Source organism: Dermacentor variabilis, unplaced genomic scaffold, assembly GCF_050947875.1.
Source record: "Dermacentor variabilis isolate Ectoservices unplaced genomic scaffold, ASM5094787v1 scaffold_13, whole genome shotgun sequence".
NCBI classification, from domain to species: domain Eukaryota; kingdom Metazoa; phylum Arthropoda; class Arachnida; order Ixodida; family Ixodidae; genus Dermacentor; species Dermacentor variabilis.
In genome coordinates this window covers 30,619,013-30,641,433 of record NW_027460291.1, presented here as the reverse complement: position 1 = coordinate 30,641,433, position 22,421 = coordinate 30,619,013, and the positions used below count along the sequence as shown (strand labels likewise).

The following is a 22,421-nucleotide window of genomic DNA, read 5'->3' as shown; positions in this document are numbered from 1 at the left end:
AACGAACTGGATCCGATGAGATTAACTCGATGTCGTGAAAGATCGCAGTGGTCCTGCCCGGTGTGTCCGAAAATATGTCTTTAAATTCAAACAAGAGTTCGCTCAGTTCGGCCCTTTGATTGGGATTCAACTCCGCCTGCACTACTCGCTTGTGAACGGTCTCGTGAATATCTTTAGCCCCCGTTATTGATGTTAACTCCGGAAAGTCGACAGGCATCTCCGCAGGTTGGTTAAGCGACATGTTCACAATGGGCTCCCTCTGCCGGTAGGGTTTAAATAGATTGCTGTGGTAAACTTATAGTGTCCTTCGTTTTCCCGGTACCGTGATTACGTAGTTTGTATCAGATAATTTCAGAATTAGGTCAACCGGTCCTTCCCATTGAACCTGTAGTTTGTTTTTTAATGAGGGCTTAAGGATCATTACTTTTTCCCCAACTTCAAAGCGTCACGTTCGAGCCGTCCTGTCATAGTAATGTGTAGCATTGATTTGGGCCTTGCGCATTTCCTGCCTTGCTGATTCTTGAGATGTGTGCAGTCGGTCAAACAGCTCTAGCACGTAGGCCACAACCGAAGGATTGTCCACCCGTCATTCCCAGGCTTCTCGAACAATGCGAAGAGGGAACCGTAAGCAGCGACCGTAAATGATCTCTGAAGGTGAAAAAACCTGTTGACTCTTGTGGTGCAGTTCGAAGCGCGAACACTGCTGCAGGCAAGCAAACCTCTCAATCGGCTTTGTGCTCATAACAAAGGGCTCGCAAAAGCCGTTTCATGACTGAGTGGACTTTCTCTACCGCGTTTGAGTGCGAATTGTACACAGAGCTATGAATAATTTTAATACCGCACGTTTACAGATACGTCCAGGTCAGTGCGCTCGTAAAGACGGATCCTTGATCTGACTGGATTTTTGCGGGAAACCCCACTCTCGCGAAGATAGACAAAAGTGCGTTGATGATCTCCCCCGAGCTCAGTTCTTGGACGGGCACCGCCTCTGGGAATTTCATTGCGTTTAGTACACTGAGAATATGCCTATAGCCAGACTGCGTTGCAGGAAGTGGCCCCACTGTGTCTATTATGAGCCGGTGAAACGGCTCCGTGATAATGGGAATAAGTTTCATTGGCGCTTTAGCCTTGTCTCCGGGCTTGCCTATGCGTTGACATGTGTCGCAGCTTCTCACAAATGCTTCCCCTTCCCGAAAGCAGCTGGGCCAGTAAAATTCCTGCAGTAAGTGGTCCTTTGTTTTCCGAATGCCCAGAAATCCTGTCAAAAAGCCCCCGTGGACCAGGAGCAGGAGCTGCTCACGATAGGAATGCGGCACCACGAGTTGGCCGAATCGCACTCCCTTTCTACTGGCGTACTTTCTATATAGGACGCCTACCCCCTTGAAGAACGTTTCGTTCTGTTTGGCCACACCTTCTTTCGCGCCTGGTCTTAGGTTCCGCAGGGTGTAATCTTCTTCCCGTTCAGCAATCAATGTGGCAGGGCTTACATTTAATAACTTTCTTCTGCATTCTGCCTCTCGAGAAATTTCAGGCTCCGGTGCTTTGTTGACCTAGTGTACTTTCCGCAATATCCCCTATAGGGCTGTCCTGTTTGGTGCTGATTGACGAATATTCCGTAAAACCTGTTTTCTCCACCACTGGACATTTGTACACCGCCTTGGCCGCGAGGTCCCTTGCCTTGGAACGAGTTAGGGCTTGTACTATTCCCTCACTCAACTTGATGCCCCTACGTCGCAGCAAATCCTCGGATTTGTTAGAAAACAAATATGGATACTCTGGTGGGAGAGGTGCCGAGATGGCGGCTTCAGTGTCCACTACTCCAAAAGCGCCTTCGATGCGAATCTTTGCCACAGGGAGACAAAAACTGGAGGCCTCTACGGCTTGCCTTATCCAAGCACATTCTACCGGGAACTGGCTTTCCTCTACATACGATGGCTGCACCGCGTCCATTGTGGCTGCCGATTCGCGAAGCACCCGACACGGTTTGCCGTTTACCATGAGGTCTCGAATGTACGGTTCTAGCAAGTTCACATTTTCCTGGTTACAACTTAGTGACATGAACACTAGTTTGGGATTTCTGCACCCCACGGAGATAAGCCCCGTTTGCTGGCAGTTGTAGCCAATTACTGGTTTCTTTGCCTCGAAAGCTATTTCTCTTTCGCATTTCGGCCCTCTGTTCGGGTGACTCCTCCCTTCCCTTGCTGTTGTCGTCACTATTTTTCACCGAATCTGACCTTTAACTGATTTATATTGACTCGACTTTGACCATCATTCTGGCTTGTGGAGTCTGTATTTATTCATCTCCTTCTTAGGAGCTTCTTTGCCTTCCAACGCACAGCGAGTTACGTACTCCTCAGCGAGATCGGCCGCTCTGGTGATAGTGTCCGCGCATCGCCTATCCTGAACCCAATACTTGATGTTTTCTCGCACCCGGGGGTAGAACTGTTCTAACGCAACGCACTGCATAGTTTTTTTCAGCGTCGCCGAATGCACCCTCTTCTCTGAGCCATTCTTTCAGGTTTACCACGAAGGTGTATGCGAAATCCGAGTATGACCCTCTTTTGGTCTTCACGACCTCCCCGAATTTTCGCCTGAGTGCTTCTGTTGATAATCTATACTTTTTAAGCAGACTCGCTTTCACTTTATTGAAGTTTATTGCTTCTTTACCCATGCAGGCAATGATATCAGCTACCTCACGTGGCGGCAACGTAAGCAAGCGTTGCTGCCATTTTGCCTTCTCACATGCACGCTCAAACTGCACCAGAAAAAGACATGTCCCCTCCTACTGCGTAAGCTGCCATCATGTCTGTCATTCTGCGATCGCTTTCTCGTGCCTCTTTGCTAGGTCTTTCAGTATTTTGATCCTTCAGAAACTCAATATCTAGGCGCCGCATTTCGAGTGCCTTGCGTGCCATACGGTCGCGCTCTTCTTTGGCCTCACATGCTGCCCGCTCGTGCTCTTCTTTTTCTTCTAGGCACTAACGCTCTTCCTCCTTATCTGCAATGCTCCCTAGGCAATGCTCCCTAGTTCATCGTCGTCTGCCATAATCGCTTCAGTCGCGTCGATGATCTCTGACTTTCTCTTCGATTCGGCAATTTGGTGGTTCAACGCTCTAACCAAGTTAAACAATTCCGGCTTCTTGAGTGCCTTCAAGTTCATGCCTGCCCTTAGTGCTGCTAAGTTTTCATTCTATAACAACTTCAATGTATTCAAAACTTCCGTAAACGGTTAAAGAAAAATTAATGCTTTGTACTTCCCCCAAAATACGTAAAGCCAAGTGATATCTCAGAGAACAAAAGCCATGCACTCACCATATGCGGTCATAAATTCTGACAGCTTCCTTTCGAATGTTGTCACGAGAACAAAGAGGAGACGATCTCTTAAATGTCGTCCAAAGTTGGGGTCTCCGGGGTAGCTAATCCCATTGCTGCCAACCACTTCTTCTGACGCCATTTCTCGAACCTGGACCCGCGTTACTGTTGGGTAGCGTGGCGTTTTCGGCAGACTGCAGGCGTCCGTTAGACCATAGCGACCAGGCAGGGACGAGGCAATTTCTAGTGCGAAACTTGCACTGTTTATTCAATAGTTGGTGAATGATACAGAAGAAGAGAATGAATGAATGAATTAAAGAGTTCATTGTGGGGTCACTTAAATAGGCCCGGTAAAATCGTAGGCGGGACCTTGCTCACGTCAACGTCACGTGACATTCACTGAGTCTGGTCGGCGATGGGCGACTGATCCTTTCTCCTAGGCGTCGTTGCACGTGCTTGCCTCCTCTGGCGACAACCCGCGGCTCTTGTATGGTTCGCGAAAAGGGTCTCCCATAGAGTCGGACAGTTCGCGGGAAGGGTGCTCCCCTAGAGTCGTAGAGTTTGTGAAAAGGGTTCTCTCCTAGAGTCGCACAGTTCGTGGAAATGGTTCTCCCCTAGAGTCGCACACACACAAAGGGGCCTGTAATCAGTGCGGGGCCTGACAGACCGGCAACCACTCGAGACAATCATACCAAATTAGGAATCCATCCTCCGTTTCGATTAGGCATGATCTTTGTGCATCCTTTTTGCCCGAGGTGTTACACGCCAAGCGTAACAATAGGTGGTGTGTTCGAGAGCAGCGTGAGTCTCCTTTGTCAGAGTACCCTTGTCAAGGCCTTTGTTTTCCCACTCATCCATCCATTTCAAAAGCATGTGCACGTCGACTTTTGGATTGTTATCAACGGAGAACACTGGTTGTTGGAACTGGTCTCTCAGCCGTTTCCTCTTGCACGGAGTTTTCAACTTTAGAATTTCCCACCACTTGAGTATGTTCTCGATGAATGTAGCAGTGGCCTCAAAAGTGTATAGGCTGTGCTTTGCTCCAAGGTCACGTAACACTTCAGGTAAGGAAATCATTGAATATTTGTAAGGCAAGCTTTACGTTCTGACTTTCAATATTCGAAGGGCAGAGGGCTTTTCTCTACAGCCCCTAGCCACGTTTCAACAGCTGGTCATACTCTTTGCTGTGAAGATCCTCGATTGTCGCAAATGAGACTGTTTGATTGCGCTTTGACTGTCACGCGTCTGTTCGGATCTCAGGGAAGTAGCAGCAAACTTGATCATTCTTCTGGTTGATCTATTTATTTCGCATGCATTTTAGTATGTGTCCCGGGTCTATAACGAAGAACAGCAGCATTACAGGGTCTGACGGGTGTTGATACACAATTCTGTTAGACGGAGGCGATTGGAAGAGGGACATCGCTTTCTGTTCACAGACTTGTTGTCGCTCGCGACGCACACAACCCGGTACCCAATATTTTCCATCCCGCAAATAACATATTTAACCGTCTTGTGCATGAGCCCTACCTCTACTCTGTCCACTGGCACGATGTGCGCAAGTTCTTTGCATTTGCACGTCAGGCTGCAGACCATGAAAACAACCGCACAGTTTGCAGCTTCATTTGCAGCGCCAGTAATATTGCCCACTTTGTAGTCAAAGCAGGGTTTTATATGTATTTAGTATCCCATAACTGTGACAAAGCGCTGGTCATCTTTCAGGTCAGAAATTTTTCTCGTCATGTAACGGAGGTATGCTTCGCTCTGATGCTCTTGTTGAGGGTTCATACCGTAAGACGAGCACACTGGTCTGATCGTCATAGGACGCAGCAAGGTCATACTTCCATGGCTGCGTATGTAAGCATACGCATGGGGCGATATAGTGAAAAGAGCGCAGCAGAACACCACGAAATCTGCAGTGTATCGTCTGAGCTGTTTTATCGATAGCTACATAGCGACGTGTTCTATCAGAAATGGACTGCAGTCGGCGTCGTCTTCTGCTTGGGACGTCGAAAACTGATACAGGAGTAAACAGTCTCGCAAATTTTTGCCACTGAGTTGGACATCTGATCACAGTCCCACTTCCCGTTGCCTTCGAGGAGTTCCACGATACCCCTTTTACGGTTAGCAATTTCGGGAACGCACAGATTTTCGCCTAGCTTTCTTGAAGCCGCTTTCATGACATGTAGCGTCACACTCGTCTTCTTTCACGCAAACAGAGTATTTGGGCCACGATGCTTCATCGTCGACGATGTGAACGAGAAGAATCGTTTCATTTTTTTCTATTACGTCCGAGAACTGCATCTCTCGGTTCCTCAAGTAGTTCGTAAGCTCGCTCAAAGAATTTCCTTTATCCTCCTCGCGTGCTCTTTTAAACGCCCCGATGGGTTTAGCGAAGGCTTTCTGGAGGGCAGCATGCTCTATGCGCGCGCGTTTAGAGTCAGGGCCCTTTACGCAGCTTTCTAGCCATGTAGCTCGCACAGTTCGGGAACTTCGACGGCACAGCGTCCGGGCGAAGGTGCGCATAGTGGCACTGAGATAGCGGCACTGTGATGGTGCGGCCAGTTGCTTGATAGGTATGCGAGGCTACTGGGATAATGTCCTCCTCCGTGAAGTTCAAACCGCATACCTTGAAATATATTTTACCACCAATGAGCAAACCCATGGGTACTTGACATACAGAAGTGCGGCTTGTGAGCCATCTACAGCTGTATGTATATCTTCTTTCAATTGAATTGCAGCTGCACCAACGAGGCAATGCACCGACAGATGGGACAGAGCTACCACCGACGCCGTCCGCGTTCCCCGCGTTCACGCTAAACGAGCGCAATTTACGATATGCAATTGCGCAAACACAAGTAAACGCAGACCTACAACAGGAACCTGTTGCATCAAAAACTTTGCCTGCGTGATGGAGAAGAGGCAGCGACTTCCGACGCGACACGACGAGTGAGCCCAACTCTCCTTCCCGTGTCTAAACTTGCCGAGCCGCCGTCACAGGCGCTGGGTGTAGTTAGGGGAACTGCGCGCGTTCAGCTTGAACGCGGAGAAGCGCGAATGGAACGCGGACGGCGTCGGCGGTAGCTCTGTCCTATCTTTCGGTGTGTTGCCTCGTTGGTGCTGCTACAAAATAACAATGTTATATAAAAAAATAAGCTTACCCTGGAATTCTCGGTGACCGAGAGGTTTTCCCGCGGCACATCGCGTATTCAAGCGTTGCTCAGTGTTTCTTTCCTCAGAAATTAGAACACGGGCACCTTCGTCACCCCGGCGTAGTTGCCGTGGCATTGCTGTACACAGCCCTTTTCACGGCATTTCAGCGTCCTTCCTTTCACATTTCTAAAGCTCGCAGCCACGGAAACACTCACAGCTACACGCAAAACACGAGTAACTGCACGGCGAAGTGATGCACGTCAACAAAGACGCACCGGGGAATGCCGATGCCGCGGTACAGCAGGGTGTCCCTTCAGCCGAACGCGCGATACTGCGACGTCGCGGTGACTGGGCGAACTGTTTTGCTGACATGCGCGCGCCCCTTGTGCGGACGTAGTGCGAGTGGAAAGGGCCATAAACTACGGCCTTTTCCCTTTCAAGTTGGTGTTAGATTGAGCCGCGTTCGCCAGCTCACCCTTGCGCGGTATCGCTCGCACATACAGCAAACGGCGCGCAGGGAAGATTTTGACGCCCTTTGACTTTATACGGAACCTGACGGCGACGCCGACGGCATAAATGCGTCTCAAGTGTCGATATACTTGCTGTCGCAATAAAAACTGATATGGTTTATTTCCTACGAGAGTGCACACAATTGTGTACAAACACCGCAGCAAGGGCACGCAGGGTGAGTGTAAAATTTTTAGTTCACTTTAAAAAAAACTTGATTTTACGCTTACAAATCTGCCAAAAGATAAAATTACAGAAATTTAAATCTGACTCTCTTGGCCTTGTGAGGCCTGTGAAGTGATAGGTTGACTTAGGAGTTTAAAATAGCCTAGATGGGCTAGGCTATTTGGCTAGGCTAGGCTATGGCTAGGTTAGGCTTAAAATAGGGCTAGATTGTACCATTGTTCAAGCCTAGTGACGCACCCTTCGCCGCGCTACAGAATCGTATCGCTAACTAGTATCCGCTACAAACTATTAGAATATTACACTGGGTGATCATTTTCAAGGTTTCCAGAATTTTCAAAAATCGCGTGCAGCAGATAGCATAATTCGTGTCCGTCTGCTGGATTAGTTGAAGAGATGGACATTATTAGGCCAAGAAATGGAAACACGTATTTAACTAACTAATAAGAATAACTAATTACCTTGCTAGGTAATTATTCAATGGCACATATTCTATTTTACGAATCGTAGCAGGTGAATTTCCAAGACGTTTCCACTTCAACTGCATGTCACCGATGACACCAGTTTCCAGATATTTCCCATAGTGTTGGACGAAATACATGCACTTGCACTCGACCACAATATTGTACAGCACACGAAATCTGAGAAAAAGCTGAATATCTGCCCAGCCTCACAACGAAGCCCAGTATTCGCATTTGCAGGCTCTACCAATATATGTGAACACCATTGTGTTGTTCAGTTTTAGTAACCACTGTTACAAGCTGCTCGGAAATTGAACGTTTCGTGTACTCCCAAGGTCGGCAAAGTTTTGTGGTTGACTGTACCAGTTATTTTCTGCTTCAGTGCTTAAAGAGCGTTTTGGTAAAGAGGTAGGTGGAACAACAGCGCATTTTTACGGCGAGTTTGATGCCGCATATCTTAAAATTTGGCTTCATTCTGGAAATTCATTCCAAGTGGACACGCCTTGCAATCTCACCAGCTACATTTTGCAAATTTCAGTACGTGCCGTGAAGTAGTTAAGACGTCTTTCAGTTAATTGTTTAAAAAATGGAGCGTGTGTTTCGATTTCTCGTGCAAATAACCCCCGCCTCTATGAGTAATCTAGCTCAAGGACTAGAAATATGGTATCTGCTACAGGTGATTTTTAGAAAAATTCCGGAAAAATTAAGTAGGATCACACAGTATACTTAAGTTTAGTTAACTTCAGCAAGTCTAATTCAATTCTTCGGTTATTACAACACGGTATCCAAAAATCATTTTCAAATAAGGCATAACTGATTTCTTTTACTAACGAACTCTTCCTGCTGTTCGAAACGGGTCTTCAATCGACTGTATCATGATGTTGCAGCGAAATCATTTGATCTTGACATTCTTGACCTTTGATCGTGACGTTTGATCTTGGGGGAGGGTGCTAAGTGCCGTCACAATGAATCACAAAGGCTTGCACTATCAACTGATACAAGAATGCATGAACTAGGTGTCCCCAGTGGCTTACGGCGGCGCAAGAAAGGACCGGCGCTCCGAGTAGCGCGTTGAAATCGCTGAGCACTTTGTATATGCTGCACTCTTTTTCCTATAAAGCTCGCGGTGTTTGGTTAGTCGCTATAGTATCGGGCTGCTAAGCAAGTGGTCGCGGGATCAAATCTTGCCCATGGCGGCCGCATTTCTATGCAGGTGAAATGCGAAAACACTAATGTACTTAGAATTAGGCGCACGTTAAATAACCCCAGGTGGGCAAAATTATTCTGGAGACTCCTACACGTGGCGTTGGCACGTAAAACCCCGTAATTTTTGTTTTCGCCTCTAAAATGTGCTTTAAGGCAGCGGTGCCTTAATCTGCTCAAGTCGGTCTTGTGTTCCTCCGCTCTATGTCAAGTTAGGTGACTGGAAACTCCACGCATTGTAGCGTCGCAACCATGAGGTTCAAAAGCCCACATATAGCCACAGCGATGCACCAGTGACACTTAAGTTTATCCTCTGCCGTTGACTCAACCATGCGCTGATTCTGTCTTTCAACTTCTGCGCTCATTTGAACACTCCCTTTTTCGGACATTGTAATCCTACTTGGTGAAGGAAGGTGTCCTTCGCTAGACCACCAGGCATAACGGCCGATCATTATACCGTAAATCTGAAATGTAAAGCTGCAGCCGTGTTGCTGTGTGTTTATGCAAAAGAAAACAAACGGCTCAGTTAAGCCTAGAGGGTGATACATTGAGAGCTATATCAGGCTATAATATTGCGGCTCAAGCTGCTCTAATAATATTGCTGCCATACGAATGGGCGCACTAATAATTGCTTAGTTTAACGGTACAGTTCTCGGCGGCCCTTGAGATGCTCTTTTCCGAATTTTTTTTGCAATTTTGCTACACTTCTTGATTAGGACTTTCAATTGCATCTTAGCGATGACAACGCTTTACACAGCTCACTTCGAAGGCAAGTGTGCGACACATCCGGGAAGAGTCCTACGTCATAAAGGGTGGCTCAAAAAGCTCACGCAAGGCGCACTGAAGCCGACACCGCCGATCGCTGGTGAGCGCGCGCCTGTGCCTCTTGAGACGGCTCTTCCAACAAGTAGCCGAAATGTATTTATTTCAGCTGCTTTCGTTCGTGCATTCCTTTTCGGCGTTCCGACCAGTAGCCCGTCGACAGCTCCTGCGTGCTCCCACTGCCCTGCGCTTCCGCCACCAATGTTTCCACCTAACATTACTCAGCAACTCTGCCGCTCCTCTTTCTGTTGCGCACCTTCTCATACTGCTTGGTTGCATCCTCATTCCTCGTTTCATGTTGGAAACGCCATTCGTATCCAATGACCATGAAAAGTGGCGGAAATGGTAAAAGAAACGACCACTTAAAAAATTGAGTGACATGCTGTAGCAAGCAATACTGCTCTGTTTCTGTTTGTTGAAGTTGCTTAATAATGTACTTTCTTCTTAGTTTTCCAGATGAAAGCAGATGGACCGCCGTCACTTAATTTCCGGACTTGGAGTACAGCTTGGCGACTAGCCTAGCACTTGCGCCTGCTGTGCATGTCAGCAGGCCGTTCATCGATTGACAGTGTCATTGATATACAGTCATCTATAGAACAGCAAAGATTTTGGAAACGATTATCAGTAGCGCTCTTTCTGGACGGGAAAGGCTCTTACGACAACGATTCCCATCAACCCATTCTAGACGCACTTTTGACAATTGAACTAGGAGGGCGAGTATATCGATGGATCAGAAACTACTTGACATAAAGGTCCTTGTTCGTACGTACGGAAGATGGTCCGACTACCGACCCCTACATATGCCGAGGAGTTCCCCAAAGTGGTGTTCTGAGCCCTATTCTTTTCATCCTCGCGCTTCTTGGGCTGGCCGAATCCCTACCGGAAACAGTGTCTCAATGTACGGCGACGACATCTGCATCTGGACATCAGCGGCCACTCGCCTGCAGGTTTGCGCAAGGCTACAGAAAGCAGCAACACAGGCATGTCACTATCTTCACACACAAGGCCTTACCATCTCAACAGAAAAAATGTGCGTTCGTCGCTTTCTCACGAAAAGCGATGCCTCGTTATCCAGTATGCATCAATGGCCAGCCTATCTCCTACAAGAGAAATCTTCGGTTTTTGGAGGTCATTGTGGACCGGGACCTCTCTTGGAGCCCTCACGTTGCCCACTTGAAGAAGAAGCTTACACTATTGTTCATGTCTTCAAGTTTATCGCCTGAAAAACATAGGGATCGTCAGTGGGCTCCATGCTACAGTTATATCGAGCACTTTTTATCATATTGCTACGTTACAGTTCTCCCGTGCTTGCTAAAACATGCAAGTCAAATATTCGAGAACTTCAGAGCGTGCAAGCACAGGCACTACGTGTTTGCCTAGGCCTTCCGCGGAGCGCCTCAAGAGCAGGAACCATTATAATGGCTCGAGACCATCCGATCACGACTTACATTGGCACCAACACGCTTAGGGCCCATGTTCGTCATGTTTTACGCATGGAATCAAGCTCTCTTGCCTGCCTGCCAGAACGACGACCACAGGCATCCTTCTCCAACGAGGTCAGCATCCATCGTGCCTGTCTACCATCGGGCTTCACACCCTCAGCACGTTCAACCTCAGCTTTGTAGAGTTTAAAACAACCTTAAGTGCGTCTTACGGTTCCAGGGATAAGAAAGAAGACCGACCTGCCTACCTTGACCCTGAAGCAAGCAGCTCTGCATTGTTTGAACACTTTCTACTTCGACCGAGTGCACATATATCCGGATGGCTCTTCCACTCAGACCAGCTCCACCGGCGCAGTGGTTATACCATCACGATCAATTAGCTTCCGATACAAGATTTATCACTTGACAACGTCGACCGGGTCGGAGCTGGTTGCCCTCTAAAGTGTCGTTGATTACGTTAACAACCAACCCGCTAATCGGTGGGCAATATTCTGCGATTCGAAGGCGACCTTACAATGTCTTCTGTCATCTCTTCGTCGGGGGTCCTGTGAACAACTAGTGTCGGAAGTACGAGAAATGCACCATCGTATGATAGCGAAAGGACACGACGTCGTGTTTCAGTGGCTACCTGGCCATTGCGGTATCTCCGGCAACGACCTTGCTGACGAAGCTGCTAGGAAAGCACACGAAGGAGCAACCCTTGTTTCTGTACCTTTATCGCGGACCGACGCAGCCGAACACCTAAGCAAGCTAGCACACCGTATGACATTAGAGAAGTGGCACACACCTGAATTCACCCAAGATCGATTGCATTCCCTCGACCCCTCTATGCAACTGCGGCTGTTACCAGGGCTTCGGCGAAATGAGGAAACAATGCTGTGCCGCATACGCTTGGGCGTCGCATTCACCAGTGCATACACGTTTTCGAATGGAATAGCTGATGGCGCCGACTGCAATGCCTGCGGTGTCGAGGAAACTATAGAACATCTACTGTGCTACTGCCCATCTTTTCAAAACGAAAGACATGACCTCTGCACAGCTCTCAATCAGCTCGATAGAACACCGTTCACCTTCAACAAGATCTTGGGACCTTGTCCCCGCATATCGCAGCTACAAAAGGCCACAAAAGCGCTGCTGCGATATTTGAAAGCTACTGGATTGAATCAGCGTCTGTGATCTGGACTGAGTGACCGAACGATATCCATAGTAGACTTTCTCTTCTTTCAATCTTTCCGTCCCCTTTTCCCTTTCCCCAGTGTAGGGTAGCCAACCGGGCTCAGTCCTGGTTAACCTCTCTACCTTTCCTTTATCATTTGCTCTCTCTCTCTCTGGCGGTTGACAAGAACAAGTCTAGTAAAGCAATGAAGGGGGCTAGTTGGTGAACGTTCATGGTTATACTGCGCTCAGTTTTACAAACACGATACTAAGGAAGGACAGGACGTGGACGGACGAAGCGCAAACTACCAACTGTTTGATACTGTTAAAGAACGCGCTTATATACAAGGAGATATGTTGCGGGGGGGGGGGGGGGTTGGGGGCTACATATAAAAAGATATGACAAGGTGACGACATGTGATTATAGTTTGGGTCAGGCATACATCCTTCACATGCACCCGTTCGCCCTGGCGAACTCAACCTCAGCTTTGATAAGCGCGATGGACGGAGTGCTTACGCACGTCTCTTTTTCTTTAGCTATCGCAAGCGCCTCCCATATTTCTCGCTCCATTTTTGTTTTTGATGTTCCGATGACTGTGGTGCTTTCTATTAGCGGGGAGCATTTGCACTGTTTGCAATGTGCGGCCAAGTTGCTAGGTGCTGTCAGAAGCTGGCACGTGTATTTGTGCTCCCGTAACCTATCGTTTAGACAACGTCCAGTTTGCCCAATGTATACTTTCCCGCAGTCTAGTGGGATTTGGTAAACAACTGAAGTAGCGCATTCCACGTACTTTTTTGAGTGCTTAGTCTGACAGACCGTACCACTAGGGTTGGCCTCTTTGGATCCTGCGTTCACCTTCTTGCACATGCCTTTTAGTTTTTGCGGGGCGGAGAACAGAACTTGAACGTCATGGCGTTGGGCTGTCTTTTTTATCCGATGTGACAAGCCATGGATGTAAGGCAACACCACGCGTTTTTTCAATTTTTTCTGTGTTTTCTGCCTTTTCCTGTTGGCTCTGATTTCGGGCAACAAGTTTTCACAGATTTGCACCACCATGCTGTTCGGGTACCCACTGTTTCTCAAGCGGCTTACTTGCAGATCGATGCTCTCCCTCACAGCATGGTGGCATGATTTTTCAATTGCTTGACTGATGCAAGCCTTGGCGATGCCTCTTTTAATGATTTTAGAATGGCAAGAGTCGTACCTCAGGATTTCTTTTTCTCCTCTAGTTTTGTAGCACCAGCACATGTGGGAGCCTCTGATCCTAATGTTTATATCAAGGTACTGCAATCGACCTTCGGTAGGAGTCTCGTACGTGAACTCTAAACCTTCATGTGCTTTTTTGAACATGCTGATGACAGTTTCTACGCTACATGGATCGGTTTGGTTTTCTTTCATGCACACCAAATAATCGTCAACATATCTGAAACAGGTAGTTATGTTCGTGTCTCCAAACAAGGCGGCAAGTTTCCTGTCTCCCACACTCAAATATAAGTCGGAAAGCACGGGAGCTATACAAGAACCAATAGCGATTCCATCCTTCTGCTCATACACGCTGTCACCATATTCGATAAACGCACCATGTAGATACAGTTTTAACAAGTTCACAAAACTAGAAATACTGCACTTGCACACGTCCTGAAATTTGGTGTAGCCCAACGTGTCGATGGCTTCTTCTACTGCTAATACCACCGCTTGCCTCGGGACACTGTAGAACAGGTCCTTCACGTCGATTGAAAAACAAGATGTCGGCGGGCTACTCTTTAGTGTTGCAATAACTTCGTCAGAGTTGCGGATCAAGAACGGGTCATCGAAAGGTAAAGAGTTCAAGCAGGCCTGAAGGTAGTCCGCGATGCATCTTTGCCATGTTCCGCGATCTTCAATAATCGTCCTAAAAGGAATTCCCTCTTTGTGGGTTTTTTCCGTGAAAAATGGCTTCAGAGTGAGTTCTTTGCTCTCTTTCACGCGCTTTGCCAACCTTGTCAAGCCCATGCTTTCACATGTTCTGCCTGCTTCATTTTTCAGTTTTGCAATTGCTTTGTACGTAATGTTGCTTATTGCGAAATTCTTACGGATCGCTTCTTGAGCGGATTTTTCGTATTCAGGAGCGTTCATCACGACAAACACGCCTGTTTTGTCCGAAAGGAGCAGTTTTAGATTTTCTTTCTTGAGGTACCTAGTCACTCTGCTTGTTCCTGCAGGTTTGGGTTTTTTTACTAGGTTCTTGTTTGACACTCCCGTCAAAACTTCTTGGATGCAAGTTACTTTTTCTGGCTCAGGGGTTCTTTCCGCGACTGAGCGTACCATGGCTAGGAACTGTACTGCCGTTACTGGAGGTTCAATTGCGTATTTTGGTCCCTTATTTAGGGTCTGTTGCACATAATCTGGGATCTTTCTACCGGATAGGTTGACAGCACCGCTTCCTTGAGGCTTACGCTTTTCTCTTCTAGGGAGGCTCTTGAATGAGCCTTTCCACAAGCTTTCGGCATGCAACTCTGCCAAGTTGTAGAAATACCTGATCAGGTATTTCTACAACTTGGCAGAGTTGCATGCCGAAAGCTTGTGGAAAGGCTCATTCAAGAGCCTCCCTAGAAGAGAAAAGCGTAAGCCTCAAGGAAGCGGTGCTGTCAACCTATCCGGTAGAAAGATCCCAGATTATGTGCAACAGACCCTAAATAAGGGACCAAAATACGCAATTGAACCTCCAGTAACGGCAGTACAGTTCCTAGCCATGGTACGCTCAGTCGCGGAAAGAACCCCTGAGCCAGAAAAAGTAACTTGCATCCAAGAAGTTTTGACGGGAGTGTCAAACAAGAACCTAGTAAAAAAACCCAAACCTGCAGGAACAAGCAGAGTGACTAGGTACCTCAAGAAAGAAAATCTAAAACTGCTCCTTTCGGACAAAACAGGCGTGTTTGTCGTGATGAACGCTCCTGAATACGAAAAATCCGCTCAAGAAGCGATCCGTAAGAATTTCGCAATAAGCAACATTACGTACAAAGCAATTGCAAAACTGAAAAATGAAGCAGGCAGAACATGTGAAAGCATGGGCTTGACAAGGTTGGCAAAGCGCGTGAAAGAGAGCAAAGAACTCACTCTGAAGCCATTTTTCACGGTAAAAACCCACAAAGAGGGAATTCCTTTTAGGACGATTATTGAAGATCGCGGAACATGGCAAAGATGCATCGCGGACTACCTTCAGGCCTGCTTGAACTCTTTACCTTTCGATGACCCGTTCTTGATCCGCAACTCTGACGAAGTTATTGCAACACTAAAGAGTAGCCCGCCGACATCTTGTTTTTCAATCGACGTGAAGGACCTGTTCTACAGTGTCCCGAGGCAAGCGGTGGTATTAGCAGTAGAAGAAGCCATCGACACGTTGGGCTACACCAAATTTCAGGACGTGTGCAAGTGCAGTATTTCTAGTTTTGTGAACTTGTTAAAACTGTATCTACATGGTGCGTTTATCGAATATGGTGACAGCGTGTATGAGCAGAAGGATGGAATCGCTATTGGTTCTTGTATAGCTCCCGTGCTTTCCGACTTATATTTGAGTGTGGGAGACAGGAAACTTGCCGCCTTGTTTGGAGACACGAACATAACTACCTGTTTCAGATATGTTGACGATTATTTGGTGTGCATGAAAGAAAACCAAACCGATCCATGTAGCGTAGAAACTGTCATCAGCATGTTCAAAAAAGCACATGAAGGTTTAGAGTTCACGTACGAGACTCCTACCGAAGGTCGATTGCAGTACCTTGATATAAACATTAGGATCAGAGGCTCCCACATGTGCTGGTGCTACAAAACTAGAGGAGAAAAAGAAATCCTGAGGTACGACTCTTGCCATTCTAAAATCATTAAAAGAGGCATCGCCAAGGCTTGCATCAGTCAAGCAATTGAAAAATCATGCCACCATGCTGTGAGGGAGAGCATCGATCTGCAAGTAAGCCGCTTGAGAAACAGTGGGTACCCGAACAGCATGGTGGTGCAAATCTGTGAAAACTTGTTGCCCGAAATCAGAGCCAACAGGAAAAGGCAGAAAACACAGAAAAAATTGAAAAAACGCGTGGTGTTGCCTTACATCCATGGCTTGTCACATCGGATAAAAAAGACAGCCCAACGCCATGACGTTCAAGTTCTGTTCTCCGCCCCGCAAAAACTAAAAGGCATGTGCAAGAAGGTGAACGCAGGATCCAAAGAGGCCAACCCTAGTGGTACGGTCTGTCAGACTAAGCACTCAAAAAAGTACGTGGAATGCGCTACTTCAGTTGTTTACCAAATCCCACTAGACTGCGGGAAAGTATACATTGGGCAAACTGGACGTTGTCTAAACGATAGGTTACGGGAGCACAAATACACGTGCCAGCTTCTGACAGCACCTAGCAACTTGGCCGCACATTGCAAACAGTGCAAATGCTCCCCGCTAATAGAAAGCACCACAGTCATCGGAACATCAAAAACAAAAATGGAGCGAGAAATATGGGAGGCGCTTGCGATAGCTAAAGAAAAAGAGACGTGCGTAAGCACTCCGTCCATCGCGCTTATCAAAGCTGAGGTTGAGTTCGCCAGGGCGAACGGGTGCATGTGAAGGATGTATGCCTGACCCAAACTATAATCACATGTCGTCACCTTGTCATATCTTTTTATATGTAGCCCCCAACCCCCCCCCCCCCCCCGCAACATATCTCCTTGTATATAAGCGCGTTCTTTAACAGTATCAAACAGTTGGTAGTTTGCGCTTCGTCCGTCCACGTCCTGTCCTTCCTTAGTATCGTGTTTGTAAAACTGAGCGCAGTATAACCATGAAGAACAAGTCTGCTGCATATAACATGGGTGTGTGCTGCACACGAGGGACGTATCAATGTTGTTTCTGGGGCATCCTACCAAGACTTCTCATTCTCAACCCCAGATCGAGTTACCCCACTACAAAATTTCGCTGGTAGTTCACGTCACTTTCTGCGTGCTCCTTTGCGTGCCAAAATCTACCCTATAGTCATCATCATCATCATCATCAACAGCAGCAGCAGCAGCAGCAGCCTGGTTACGCCCACTGCAGCGCGAAGGCCTCTCCCATACTTCTCCAACTACCCCGGTCATGTACTAATTGTGGCCATGTTGTCCCTGCAAACTTATTAATCTCATCCACCCACCTAACTTTCTGCCGCCCCCTGCTACGCTTCCCTTGCCTTGGAATCCAGCCCGTAACCCTTAATGAACATCGGTTATCGTCCCTCCTCATTACATGTCCTGCCCATGCCTCCCCCCCCCCCATTTCTTTTTCTTGATTTCAACTAAGATGTCATTAACTCGCGTTTGTTCCCTCACCCAATCTGCTCTTTTCTTATCCCTTAACGATACACCTGTCATTATTCTTTCCATAGCTCGCTGCGTCGTCCTCAATTTAAATAGAACCCTTTTCGTAAGCCTCCAGGTTTTTGCCCCGTACGTGAGTACTCGTAAGACACAGGTGTTATACACTATAGTAGACTATACCCTGTACCCTATATACCCTATAGTAGAGGCGTCCAAAATGTTTATGACCACTAGAGTTGCTGGTGTACCAGAATCACAGCAGCAAGGTATGTTAGACATATGGCCATTGAAACCCCACCACTGTCGCTGGAATGCGAGCCGTCGACTGAGTTGAGAACATGTAATGGATAGGTTTAAATGAGCGCAGCTTAAAGCGATAATTAGGGCACAGTTTAAGAGTGCGAAGTGAAAAGAAGCGGTAAACACAAAACAAGCTACGTTGCTTCAAGTTAACTAGCAACATACCTGATGAGTCGGTATTGGCTTACCTTTGCGAGCGGTCACCTGGAAAGGGCAAGCGGGGCAAGACTATACTCCGTTTTATACGTAGCGTACAACGCGTTGAAACGGTGCAAGAAATTCGGCCATGTCCGCGAGTTTGCTGGTCAAGTGGTTTAGTGATACATTTATGAATGAAAAGTACGTGGATTCGTGACTTCCCTGGACATTTTATTTGTTTTTTTTTTCAAGGCACTTGGAAATTTTCCTCACGTGAATTTTCGACGGCGTCTTTTGAGCGTCATACCGGGTTAGTGGCATTACAAGTAAAACAGTGAAAGAGGTGAAGCTATAGCCAGTCTGTCCTTCAGTGCGCGCTAGCAGTGCGAGCATGTGCGCGAGGCTGCCGCGACGTGCTGCAATTTAAAAACCCGATAAGGAAAATAACGCAAAGCAAATTAATCCAAAATAACGTACAAGCAGTCGTATAACGCCGTTATTTTTTAAGGATCAAAATTTTTTCGCCAGCTACTGAGTGTATTTATATAAGAGTTTCCAATATTTGCTGGCAAAAAATTACGACAATATGTTGTAGTGCTACAGATGCACTACAAGATGCATGTCTAGCCTCCACAGCGTCGCACCCGATGTGTTGACTGAGTATAGATATTAGGCTCGCTCGCTTTCGCACTAGTGATAACCTGTTTTTCTAGAGCGCAGCTCTTAGGTGCCCGTACCTGTGGCGAGCGTAGGGGACCGCGTCGGTAACCGAGCGAACGAACACACCGAACGGCGGAGACCAATGAGAGCGGCCCCTTCAGTGACGTGCACGCAGCAAACAAGCGTCATGCGGACCCGCCCGACCGCTAAATGCGTACTCGTATGTGCTCTTAGCCGAACCGCTCGTTTCGTACTATCGTCTGCTCGCGTCAGCTCTCGCTCGCGATTGTTTGATTTACTTGGTCTGGTCTCGTTTGCGATTGTTTCTATTGTCATGGTTTACGGTTTTGTATTCAGATTGTATACGCGACTCGAATTGTGTAGTACTTCATGGAAGCCACGTGGCTCCAGCGATTACACCAAAACCTTCGACGAGTCACCTAGAAAAGCGTACGCGCATGACCCGCAGATTTAATTTTCAACGATTGACGACTCTGCTACATGTCTCACTAAAATTCTTTGCCTCAGTATATTGCTAAATGAGAACACGTGTAAAGCTGTGCTCCAATTTCACATTAGAGAGTATCGCATTCGTCCAGGAATTTTTTCTCTCTTTTTTTGCTCTCGGTAATTTTCAGTTTCTAGGAGAAATGCCCCCCAACTTCATTACCAGCAGCCGAGTAGAGCGTGGGCATCCAGTCGACGACGTGCACCAGCTGCGGCAGGACAATGCGTGGGCCGGGCCTCAGAAGTGGGCTCCAAACTAGGGCGGGCACCCGGATGCCTCCTTCCCAGAGGGTGCCCTTGGTGCCGCGCAGCGGCCAGTTGGAGCCAGTATTGGAAGACAGGCCCCAAGGAATACCACCGTTGTCACTGGCGAACACCAGTAACGTGTTAGATAACATGCCACGACCATGTAGTGCATTCACTACACGGCCCACGGACTCGTCTAGCGCATCCAAGGTACCTAGGAGAACGTCGACAAAAATACGGTTAGAATGTTTATCCGTACATTCGCACACTGCGGCCATCACACTTCTACGAGAGCCATAATGAAAGTGATACGCAACAACTCTTGACAAATCATTATGTTGCACTGAAAGTGAAACTTTCTTGCTATTTTTTCAAAACTTTTGTTGATTTCCCTCCATAGTGGCCAATCCAGCGCATACATTTTCCCCACTGATCGCGGAGCTAGAATATATCTCTATCGTAGAACTGCGTTCCAGCCTTGTAGAGAAAGCAAAGCACTACTGCGTGGATGCCCTCTGATGTATTGTATTGTTAGTTTCTCATTTGATCACATTTGATGCAGGTGCAACAGCATTTCTCATCAAGTTTATCAATTACTTCTGTCTATTTCCAAGCGCGAATGGTTTGAAGAAATATTTTTGTGTTGCAAGATCACGTTTTTTCGGGTCTCCTACCGTCCAATCATCGAACGAAAATTTGCCGTATTTCAACGTTTGAGCGGCATTGATTTACCGATAACGTAACGTATAAATCGTGGCCTCAACTCCACTGTGCTCTATTTTATAGCGTTCTCGCTATTGCAGTTATAGTTACTCGCGTTTCCGCTTTGCTGATTGCAATAATGGTGTGTATGGTGGCTTCAGTCATGCATGTTAGGGTTACCAAACCTATGCTGATCCTAAATACTCGTCTGGTCGCCTTTAATATGAGTGGTCCATCTCGCCACTTTTCAAGCTCAGTCACACATTATCGTATGGCAGGGTCAGTCTGTTATAAATTAATGTAGTTGAAGTTTTCTCTTCAATTTCTATTGCCTGCTCATGGCTAGCTTAGGCAACTGCTGATGCCAAATTGATATGCGTGATTGTAGTAAGGATTGCACTACGCATGACAGAGCACGCATTTTTGTAGGCTTTCACAGTGGCGCACAAAAGTGCTTGGTCAGTTCTTTCAGTAAAGCCCTAAAACACGAGAAACATACGCATACGACAAAAATTACACTAAAGATTTCTTGCGTTACTTTGCTCATAGAGCGCTGCTAACCTTCAGAGAGGCCATTAACAAGAGTGCATAGCAAGAAATTACAAAAGTGAAAGTTATCAGACCAACACCGAATCACTCTGGGCGACACTAATTTGTATGGCACGACAAAGAAACTCTACAGAAAGTTTAAAAGGAACGATTCAAACGGAAAGAAAATCTTTCTTTCCGTTTGAAGGTAATGAAGGATGAATGAATGAAGGAAGAATGAATAATTGAAGGAATGAAGGTAAAAAACGCACTAGTACAGAAATACGTCACAACATGACTGAATTTTCTTAAGAGCGCTAGCGCTTTACATATATTGTAGCAGCATAGCTTACTAACAAGGTCAAATGCAGTTTCTCGGTAGTGTCCCCGGAGGCAAAAATAACAACCATATGAAGTGCATTTTAGGTGATAGAAGTTAGTTTTATTTAGTAACGTAAAACGAGAAAATATTCTAAGCATGCGTTTTAATTACGAGTACCATCAAAGAGGGCGTGCAGATTACATGACCTCCATGATTTTGGACGCCACATTGTAGGATTTCTCGATTAACATTCCTCCATCGTCCCTAAACGTACATGAAGCACACCTGCGCAATACTTATATCATCATCATCATCATCATCAGCAGCAGCAGCAGCAGCAGCAGCAGCATCATCATCATCAGACTGGTTACGCCCACTGCAGGGCAAAGGCCTCTCCCATACTTCTCCAACTACCCCGGTCATGTGCTAATTGTGGCAATGTTGTCCCTGCAAAGTTCTTAATATCATCCGCCCACCTAACTTTCTGTCGCCCTCTCCTACGCTTCCCTTCCCTCGGAATCCATTCTGTAACTCTTAATGACCATCGGTTATCTTCCCTGCTCATTACGTGTCCTGCCCGTGCCCCCCCCCCCATTTCTTTTTCTTGATTTCAACTAAGGTATCATTAACTCGCGTTTGTTCCCTCACTGAATTAGCTATTTTCTTATCCCTTAACGTTACACCTTTCATTCTTCTTTCCATAGCTCCTTGCGTCGTCCTCAATTTAAGTAGAACGCTTTTCGTAAGCCTCCAGGTTTATGCCCCGCATGTGAGTACTGGTAAGACACAGCTGTTATAAACTTTTCTCTTGAGAGATAAGGGCAACCTGCTGTTCATGATCTAAGAATGCCTGCCAAACGCACCCCAGTCCATGCTTATTCTTCTGATTATTTCAGTCTCATGATCCGGATGCGCAGTCACTATCTGTCCTAAGTAGACGTATTCTCTTACCACTTCCAGTGCCTCCCTACCTATCGTAAACTGCTGTTCTCTTCCGAGACTGCTAAACAATACTTTAGTTTTCTGCAGATTAATTTTTAGACCCACCCTTCTCCTTTGCCTCTCCATGTCAGTGAGCATGGATTGCAATTGGTCCCCTGAGTTACTAATCAAGGCAATATGATCAGCGAATCATAAGTTACTAAGGTATTCTCCATTAACTTCTATCCCCAATTCTTCCCAATCCAGGTCTCTGAATACCTCCTGTAAACACGCTGTGAATAGCATTGGAGAGATCGTATCTCCCTGCCTGACGCCTTTCTTTATTGGGATTTTGTTCCTTTCTTTATGGAGGACTACGGTGGCGGTGGAGCCGCTATAGATATCTTTCAGTATTTTTACATGCGGCTCGTCTACACCCTGATTCCGCAATGCGTCCATGACTGCTGAGCTTTCGACTGAATCAAACGCTTTCTCGTAATCAATGAAAGCTATATATAAAGGTTAGTTATATTCCGCACATTTTT

At 46.8% G+C, this 22,421-nt stretch overlaps 1 protein-coding gene and 1 pseudogene across 1 annotated transcript in view; both read right to left on the bottom strand.

Moving 5' to 3' along the window:
- LOC142566669 (arylsulfatase B-like) overlaps nucleotides 1-22,421 on the bottom strand; it is a 178,075-nt gene that overhangs the window by 9,828 nt on the left and 145,826 nt on the right. Inside the window, exon 8 of the mRNA XM_075677501.1 lies at nucleotides 19,321-19,617. Coding sequence (XP_075533616.1) covers nucleotides 19,321-19,617 — 297 coding nt within the window. The remainder of the gene's footprint in view (nucleotides 1-19,320; nucleotides 19,618-22,421) is intronic.
- LOC142566771 (uncharacterized) lies at nucleotides 4,990-5,835 on the bottom strand (annotated as a pseudogene).